This window comes from Leptosomus discolor, chromosome 1, assembly GCF_034619465.1.
Source record: "Leptosomus discolor isolate bLepDis1 chromosome 1, bLepDis1.hap2, whole genome shotgun sequence".
In the NCBI taxonomy this organism is placed as follows: Eukaryota; Metazoa; Chordata; class Aves; order Leptosomiformes; family Leptosomidae; genus Leptosomus; species Leptosomus discolor.
The window spans coordinates 75,128,098-75,138,330 of NC_141391.1; the positions used below are offsets into that span (position 1 = coordinate 75,128,098).

A 10,233-nucleotide genomic window follows, 5' to 3' on the forward strand; every position below is an offset into this window, starting at 1 on the left:
TCAAATCCAAAGTGTTTTAACTGAGTGATACAAAGATGCTACTTACACAACCGCTGCAAAATATTTACCGTTATACACAGAAGTCCGTTTGTACTTTATTTTGATCTACTTCCTTAAGATATTTTAATGATTAAAGACTACAGGTTGTAAGTGACAACCACCAGCAGGGAAGTCATTTGTTGATCTAGGTAACCTCAGTTAACATGAAGAATTAAAGACAAGTTGCGTGTTTTGACACTGCTGTAACACGCTAAATTACCACACTAGTTTCTTGACTTCACATTGCATACTTCAGAAATTCACTCATATTAATTAATTAACACATTAATTATTTCAATCATTGTTCTTTCAGCATAAAAATGAGCTGATACATTGTACGTATTTCCTACTTTTTCCTGATCTCAGGGTGATAAGAAGTGTGCTCACAGAACACTGAGCCAGACATTCAATTTATCTGTGATTTATCAATTGTGTGGCACCGAAATTACACCATGACCATGCCTTACTGAAAGGTACAGTCCCAGTTCAGAGCTAGACAGCAAGCAGAGCTTTTGCAAAGATTCTGGTTTGCTAAAAGCTTTACATTTGGCTTTACTTCAGACTATTCCAATTTTTAAAAAGTTAAGTTGCATTCCAACAATGCAAAAAAAAAAAAAAAATCAACCATTCACCATTGACTGAATTCTTGCATTGTTCTCAGTCTATAAATATTTCAAAAATAAATGTCATTCACTTTCTCCTTCATCAGATGTGGTTCTATATTTTAGTGAGGTACTTAAGGAATTTAGTTTTCATTAGTTTTTCTTGGAAAAATAGCTAAACACGAGTTTCACTATTTGGGGCTCATATGTCACAGAAGATTTTTTTTTTTTAAACATTCACCTGTCGAATGCTAACCAATGCTAAAATACAAGCTTGAGAAACAGGGAGCGAGGCAACCCTCCAGACGGGTTGCATAACAAATTATGGTTTTCACAAAATTAAGATTTTTGTCTGATAAACTGTCTTTTCATACATTTTATTTTACATTCTCAAATCACCTTGGTATGGAAAATTATTCTCTCAGCCCCTAAGCTTACAATATAAAGGCCTACAGGCTTTGAATTCAAGGTTCTTCATAACGCAGCATTGTTTTATTTCAAAAAACTTCCCACTTCTGTAAGCATTGCCTTAAAGTACAATCAAGAATCATTTTCTCCATTTTAACCTCTAATGCTTTCACATAGCAGAAAGTTCACTCAAGCCTTCAGAGCACCTAAAAACTGAAAAAGTAAACAAAATTGCTTCTGCCTTGGGTTTCAAATTCTTATCAAAGTCACTTTCCTGGTATGTTGCATAAAGATAGAGTAACCACCAAGATTATAGGTCAGAGAGAGTTCCCCCTCCTTCTCTAAACACCTCATGTGGAAGCTTACACCATAAGCAGCCTTCAGATAAACAATTTTGCTTTTATTCGGCTTGTAGTTAACATTTTGCCAGTGGTGTATCTGTTGGGAGAGGGGGAAAAGGAGACATGTAAAAGTAAAGGAACGCTGGACTTTTTGTAGCAATAATCAAAGCAACCAACTGAAAGGACAATTAAGAAACTATTTACAACCACTTCACCTGTCATAACTGAGGGAACTCAATTTCCTCTCAATTCTGTAATAAGTTCATGATTAATCTACTTGACTTTCAGCATATTCAACAGTGAATTGCCGCTATGATAACCAAATGTGAAAGAAAAGTCTGAGTTTTAAGTGATGAATTATTCAAGCAAATTTATTTTCATGATACCAAAATTCTACAGCCATAACAGAAGCTTCACAGTTCCCTTAAGAGAAATATTTCACTTAACCAACCAAAACTGGGAGAAGTGACCAATACACCAGAGGGTCGTGCTGCCATCCAGAGGGACCTCGACAAGCTGGAGAAATGGGCTGACAGGAACCACAGGAAATTCAACAAGTGGAAGTGCAAAGTCCTGCACCTGGGGAGAAACAACCGCAGGCACCAGTGTATGGTGGGAGCTGCCCAGCTGGAAAGCTGCTTTGCAGAAAAGAACCTGGGGGTCTTGGTGGATACCAAGTTGAGCATGAGCTACTAATGGGCCCTCACCATGAAGAAGTTTAATGGGTGTCCTGGGCCACATTAGGAGAGTGTTACCAGCACGTCAAGGGAGGTGATCCTTCCCCTCTACTCAGCACTTGGTGAGGCCACATCTGGAGTGCTGGATTCAGTACTGGGCTCCCCAGTACAAGAGGTGTGGACATATAGGAGAAAGCCCAATGAAGGGCCAGAAAGATGATCAAGAGACTGGAACATCTCTCCTCTGAGGAAAGGCTGAGAGACTTGGGACTGTTTAGAGAAGAGAAGGCTCTGGGGGAACTCATCAATGTATATAAATACCTGAAGGGAAGGTGTAAAGAACATAGAGCCAGGCTTTGCTCAGTGGTGCCCACGGCAGGACCAAAGGCAATGGGCACACCTGAAAGACAGAAGGTTCCCTCTGACCATCAGGAAACACTTTTTCACTGTGAGGGTGACCAATCACTGGCACAGGCTGCCCAGGGAGGTTGTGGAGTTTCCATCCTTGGAGATATTCAAAAGCCATTCGGACATAGTCCTGGGCAGCTGGCTCTAGGCAGACCTGCCTGAGTAGGAACGTTGGACCAGATGACCTCCAGATGTCCCTTCCAACCTCAACCATTTGTAATTCCGTGAAACTAGTAGCTGAAGCTAACAGTAAATCAACTGCATGCTAGAAAAGTCCAATAGCTGCTTTGACTACACAATCCTGCTCTTCTTTCTTTCAACATGTTACCGTCTTCTTTTGCTCCCACCAATACTTCTTGCATTCAGTCATTTGCAAGGAGTTTATCAACACATCCAAGTGCTGAGACAGGAGAACCAGAACTTTGTTCAGAACAAATTTGGAAAACAGGTCTCTCCGACTTCTACTGACTTTTCTTCATAAATATGGCTGCTCTTCCACTCAAGGCTCTTTAAAGAAAGTTCCCAAGGCAACCAATGGTGCAGCACAAGAGAGGGAAAACACATTCAGTGTCTTCATTGTTTCTGGCATATTGGGGTTGCAAGGACAAGAGTACCTACCTGTGTTTTGCTAAGTCTAACAGTCACTACATTGCTTGATTTACATGGGCATCTTTCCCGCTAATAACTTAGTAACTTCATTTGTGAATGTTTAAAGGAATGAACTTGACAAACTCAAACAGTTAAGAAATTAAGAATAATTAAGTTTTCACAGAACTACTGCAACTGGCAACAGTGCCAGAGATTTACACTTGTAAGGCACGTATCTCACCAAATTCTTACTTACACACAGACCTAAGTCTCAGCCTTGCTCACTTACCCCCAGCCAAAAAAGCAAGGGCCTAAGCAGACTTCAAAGTGAACTCCTGCTGTACTGTAAACTGGACAGTGGACAGACCCCACTCTAATCTTTCGCTAGTCTTATCTCTGCAGTTAAACTGTAATTTCTTCTGCCTGGTACAACACTTAATTTTAAGTCAAAGGGATATCCAATTTGGTTGCTGGCATATGTTGCTGCCATCCTTCAGCAGGGCTGGCAATGAAATTCTTGTCCATCCCCACCAACTCTAGAGAATAAGGCATTGGCGTTAACATTTCCTTACAGATCAAGAAAAATAAACCCTGCCACCATAACTGGATAAAGCTTCTGAGAATTCTCAAAGCACCACTACAATTTTGCTTTTAGTAAGTAAGTTATTTTAAGAATAATCCACAGCTGTGATTTTTGTTCTGAAGTCAACTAGTTTAAGTCAGACAAAGCTTATTCCATGTGGTACAGCAGATCATGTTCTTGATGTGGTTTCATAAACCTTCCTGCAGAAAGCATAGAAGCCTCCGTTAACTCAAGCTCAAGAAAAATGAAATCAGGAAAAGAAAATGACACAAAAGGACAAGGGTTGATTCAGGTAGGATTCCTGATTACATAACTGCACTGGAAATTCAAGAAAGTAAGTTCATAATCGCAAAATGTCAATATGGATTTAAAATATAAGCTACTTAAATAATCTTCACCTCAGAAATTCCAGCAGGGGGGAGAGGGAGAGAGTCTGTTCTTCCATTCAGTGACTTGTGCATTAGCCATTAGCTGTATTTTAAAGACTGCATTAAAAAACATTTTTCTTTAGAAATAGGTTAAAAAAAAAACCCACAACTTTTTCAGCGCAGTAATGGTGAAGAAAATCACAGAACAGCAAGTCCTTTCTGAAATCTCTCTGTTGTTTTCACTTTTTTGAATGCATTAAATTTGTGTTTCCTTTTTCATTGTCATCATCTTCAGTATTTTGTCCTCAGTTTCTTCCTTCCCTGCACACCCTGAAACCACAGCTGCTTATCACACCTATGCAAAGCATAGCGAAACATCATTAGATCTAAACATATCGCTCTAAAGCTCTGATAGCAAAGACAGAAAATTCAGCAGCCCTGCATTATTTCAACAGATTTGGGGTTAAACTAGAAACGTCCCCATAACAGTCCACTGGTCTTCCATTTGTTGCAAAAGTTTATTAACAGTTAATGGTCATATGCAAAGAAAAAACATGCAATTCCCTCAAACTTGGAAGAGAAATTCTCTAACTTTCTCCATTCACAGAACAGTAGTTCTGTTTGAGCCCAAAATATTTGCATAAACATTAAATTTAATTTCTCTAACCTATCACTTCACATATGGTCCTCATCCCTCCCTCAGGAAATCACTTCTTTTGGAAGGACAGCATTACTTCATTTTTTAAATAATTAAAAAAAAAAATCCCTATTGCAAATTTCACTTCCTTCAAAAATGTAGTTCTCATTTGCAGTTTGCTACAAGAACTTCCACATAAGCCCTTAATTTTTTTTAATCAGAAAACCAAAACTAAGAAGAAAATTAATAGGAAATCAACAAAATGGAGAAAGCGACTTCTTGCTTTTAATAGCAAAGACATAATTTATTTACATTATCTTCCTACAAGCCAAGACACTGTTCTAGATGCTAGAAGACTGGGATTTTCATGAAAATCAAAATGCCGAACGTAACGTTGAAGTGAAGATAAAAAGATTTCAGACCAATGCAACTCTTACAGGTGGCTGTTTCATTTTAAAAAGCTCACTCTCATCTCTGTGGCAAAAGAAGATGACAGAAATCACCTGCCAACCATGAACTCAATGAAAACTGATGAAAATGCATCATATTCCTCTTGTAGACAGCTCTTGCACCTTGACTGTTGGCCGAAGTTTTTTTCCATGCTACAGGAAAATGGATGTTTTTCACCTCCAACCCCTGCTATTAAGCACAACAGTTCTCTGCAGGATCCAGAATAAGGCGGCTAATTAAACACCATTCAAACACACACACGCATCCCAGTAGCTGACAGCAATTCTAGTTTCTCGTTATGCAGCCATCACTAATTAAAGTTCTCTGCATAAGGTTCTAAATTAGTAGTACAGTACATCCATTTAATCAGAATTATTTTAAGCACAGTTTGATTCAGCAAACTGGGTACAGGTTTAAGTAAACAAATTTAATCTTCCATTTTGTATACAGTTTCATACTTTCCTTTTTTTAAAAAAGAGGATGTCTTCCTTAGGAACAGCTATTAAAACACAATCTCCCATTACACATAGATTTTGGTAAAATGTGACGGTTTCTGCTAGTAATAGGCATAAATAGGTAGGTGGTTTTAAATGTATTAATTCAAATCTGAAAAAATAAATTGGAAATTTAAGTGATACACTAACCTTTCTAGCAACTACATTAAACATGACCCTTGAAAAAGTGGCCTGTACTAAAATCCACCTGGTTTATAACTTCATAGCATTATTTTATTAATGCTGATGTTATACACTATTATTGGTATATGTAATACGAGAACATGTTACATATTGTAATACGAGAACATATTACATACCGTACCACTGATGCTACCCCATATTGAGCTGAACTATCCTAATTTTTCAGTTGCTCTACCAGTTTGTGGGTTTTCAGACAACATAGAATATCTTAATTTTGCTCCACCAGGAAATTTAGATTTTTAATAAATGTTTTAACCAGCTCAAAATTACACTAGCAGCTGTAAATCATAGAATAATAATAGGTCAATAATTACAAAGTTAGTAAAAAGACATGGAATAGTTACGGGGTGCACTTGGGTCATTGTTGAGCATTTTGGTTTCCTATAATAATATCAATTAGTTTCAGATAAATCAATATAAGCAAAAAAAATATCGTCAAGATATAGTTCCATTAACACTTCACACCGCTTCAGTTAATCCTGCAGGCTAGAGTCTCACTGCTATTACAAAAGGGCTTGTGTCTTTGATAATTCTCTTAAGAACAGTAATAATATGCTACCTCACACTGGCTTTGTCTCTTAACAGTAACATGCCAAAACTGAATAAGAACATTTACATTTGGCCTGGATGCCAGCTGGAACAGTGACGCACGCAGGTGATTAAACACAATCCACACTAAAATCTACATGTCATTCTTTTCTTATTAATACCACTAATAATATAGACTTATTAATGCACATAGTATTATAATATTGTGTATTACATTATCAACACAACATTGTCTTGAGCTAAAGCAAAAAATAATCCAATGACTTGCAGAGATTCTACTGGCTTAATCCACAATAACTGCCACAGTCATCAAGTCTAAAGAGCAAACTCTCTGGCAACAGTGAAAAAAAAAAAAAAAGACAAGTCAGACTTCAGACTTTGGAGACTACCAGTTCACGAAATGAAACATTTCACTTCCAATTCTAGCTATACTCCCAAAATTTTGCAGCAGCAAAGAACTGAATTTAAAAACAAACAAAAAAAAAGTTATTTTTAAAGACTAATCAATCTGTTTGTCTCCAAAGGTAGGACTTCCCCAGTATAATACTGCTTCTCCAAGGTCTTTCACCTACCCACTCTTGGATCGATGTACAGTGAAAAGTTAAAAATCTAGCTGCGAAGTGAAGAGTTTCAGGGTCTAATTCCAAACAGTAATTTGCAGTCAGCTTGATTAATTCACATAAATTAGTGTGTCTTTCTTCAAACCTCTCCTTGGTACTACACTCATCTTTTCAATTCCTGTTGACAGTCTCTTGAACACCAGCACTAAAGCCCCTCTATAGTTAGCTGGTAAAAACATACACAGTAGGAAATCCACATATTCAGCACACAGAGAACTCAAAGGATTAAGAGACAGGATTTATACCTATAAAGAAATCTCACACGCAGCTAGGACACGCTAGTCAACCAGTAGCTAAAATAGTCAATCACGCAATAGAAAAATTCCCCAGAGGCCAAAACGCCTTTCCTTGACTGAAGACATCTGCCATTTAATACATTTACAAGGAGTAATTTAAGATTCACACAGACATTTTTTAAAATACTGAACACATACATCCAGACAGAGTTCTGTGATGAGGACCTGTGTAATACCAAAACCAGTCAACCTAATAAGAAAATTATATTATACCCAGGAGGCCTGGCTAGTTTTCAGATTCCAGAGAAGCGATATTTGCATCCAGCAGATCACAAATGATTACTGTTCTCTTATTTCATTAATCTCACTATTTTGACTACAGCATGATTGGAAGAAAACAAAGGGAGTACACTGGCAATTAGAGTCTAACTTGTTATTACTCATAAAGAACTTCTATATATAAGAAAGCTTATTCATAGAAATTTGTTACAAATTGAGATTTTTATTATTGAAAAGAATTATTACAACACACTAACTACACAACAGTCTCATAAGAGACAAATATTTCACTGCATTTATACACACTCAGCTGAAAGTAATCCTTAAAGTTTGGGTGGACACTGAAACCCTCTTGTCGAAAGTTTACGTAAACAGAAAAAAGGACATAGAAAAAAAGGCACTACAAATGAGAAGAAAAATCTGTCAAATCACATGAACAGTCACATTTTTCACCCCATATAAAACAGAAGTAACACAGGCAACGCATAGTCAGCAGCTGTTACAGATCAACACTTTTTCAGCTAAAATTTTCCCTTATTCGATAATCATTGAAGCAACATAACTGTAACTCAGAAGCCAGCCTCCAGGGAACATAAAAATATTACTACATTTCTTGATACGCTTATCTTCAGATTGTTTTCTAACACATTTATTTACCACGTTAGCCAAAGCATCTAACTTTGGATTGACACTTTTACTTTGGTAAGGATAGAAGATGAAAATATGACCAATCTAGCCAAATGAAGAGCAAGCCCTGACATTTTATAGCATTTATATACAAGACCTACTAAATAATGTAACCTCTAAGGCTGTATCTGTCACTTCTGATTCCGATTTAGTTTGTTCAATGTAAAATACTGGAGAAAGGCTGCTTTTGGATCACAACTGCATGTGGAAAAACCCTTGTCTAACCACAAGAACAGCTGAACTCAACCATTCAGGCTATCAATGTGTAATTTAGAATAAAGTCAAGATACAATTTTAAAAATTTTTAATTATTATTACTGATCTGTAATAAAGGAATAACACTGGCTGGCCCATCCCAATAAGAGTATCAGAGTTTTGAGCAGGAACTTGGAAAGGTTATTCAAAGTAAGGTATCTATATGCAAGATCTGGGGGAAGGAAGACGACAGACAAGGACCTACTCTAGTTACCTGTTTCATCTGAAACAAATGTAACTGACCCAAACCACTCCACTTGTCTTTATTTTCCACTTAATTTTCGGACCTGAATCGGGAGAACATGACAGTATCCTCATCCCTGTATCAAGCAACTTTGATAAATGAACAGATGCTACAAAGGGCTACAAAGATGATTAGGGGGCTGGAGCATCTCCTATGAGGAAAAGCTGAGAGACCTGGTGCTCTTTAGCCTGGAGAAGAGAAGACTGAGAGGGGACCTTACCAATGCTTATAAATACCTAAAGTGTGGGTGTAAAGAGGACAGGGCCAGGCACTTCTCAGTGGTGCCCAGTGACAGGACAAGGGGCAACGGGCACAAACGGGAGCACAGGAAGTTCCACCTCAATATGAGGAAAAACTTCTTTACTCTGAGGGTGACAGAGCACCAGAACAGGCTGCCATTGGAGGTTGTACGGTCTCCTTCCCTGGAGATATTCAAAACCCACCAGGATGTGACCCTGTGCAACCTGCTCTAAGGGAACCTGTTTTAGCAGGGAGTTGGAGTAGATGATCTCCAGAGGTCCCTTCCGACCCCGACCGTTCTGTGATTCTGCAACAGATCATCTTCCAACACAAAAGAAAATTTTTACCAAACACAAGCACATTTCAACAAAGACCAGTTCCACTCCAACCACATATCTTTGACAAAAAATTAACTCCCTTCAAAAAGGACGGAATTTAAAGGAAGCCTATACCCGTTATACAAACAACTACAGTAAAAGCTAATCTGAATTCTTCAAAATATGTTAGATTTCCACCGCCTTTTGCTTCAGTCCTCTTCTGCACTAAAGCTGCTAGCTCATATGCAGGCACGAAGTTTAGCAACAGCCTAAACAAAGAATTTAAAGTGCTAGCAGTAACGCTACATACTCAGCTATGTGCTCTGACACTCTGCGAAGATAACATATATAGGTAGCCCAGCCTGTTTCTAAGCTGAAGAGACTGGACTGACAATACAGATCTATTTGCAGCTCAAAATAAGTTAGCATTTCTTCAAGATCAATTTTAAATTAGCATACTCAAAAAACCTATGCAACTATCTCGAGAGCAATGCTGCAGTCTTCTGTTTGTCAACTATTTAGACTAAAAGCATCCTTGATCTGCACCTGAAAGGTCAACGCACTACAACTATCTAACTCCTTACCTGTAAGTCTGTCTTCAACCATTTGGAGTCAAACCTAGCTTGAGCAGCCAGACAAAAAGGTTCAGAAGACATGTTTCCTTCTCCAGCCTTCTCTCCAGGCTGGCTGAGCAGCCCAACCTGCCACAGAAGGAGAAAATAGCATGAAATAAACCAACACACAAGGTTATTTTTGCTCAGACTAGCATGGCTTCCACTGGATCTTTAAAAAATTACCGTCAATAAGGACCTCCCTCGTTTGCATCCCCTGAAATTGCACAGGGAGAGGAATCATAAAAGACGAATTCATAGGAAGATGCATTAAGAACAGTATTTGGACCCCCCCCCCCAACGCCTGCTGCCCTCTCCCGGTAACACCTGCGGAGGGAAGCCTCCCCTCTGCCGCACTAAGCCACATCAGAGGCCTAACGCTGCCCCTCAGCCCCA

General features: G+C 38.4%; 1 protein-coding gene across 1 annotated transcript in view; it reads right to left on the bottom strand.

Moving 5' to 3' along the window:
- The window catches only part of HERC2 (HECT and RLD domain containing E3 ubiquitin protein ligase 2), a 113,838-nt gene extending 103,956 nt beyond the window's left edge, over positions 1–9,882 (bottom strand). The window contains exon 1 of the mRNA XM_086477113.1: positions 9,811–9,882. Coding sequence (XP_086333239.1) covers positions 9,811–9,882 — 72 coding nt within the window. The remainder of the gene's footprint in view (positions 1–9,810) is intronic.
- Between the last annotated feature and the right edge of the window lie 351 nt (positions 9,883–10,233).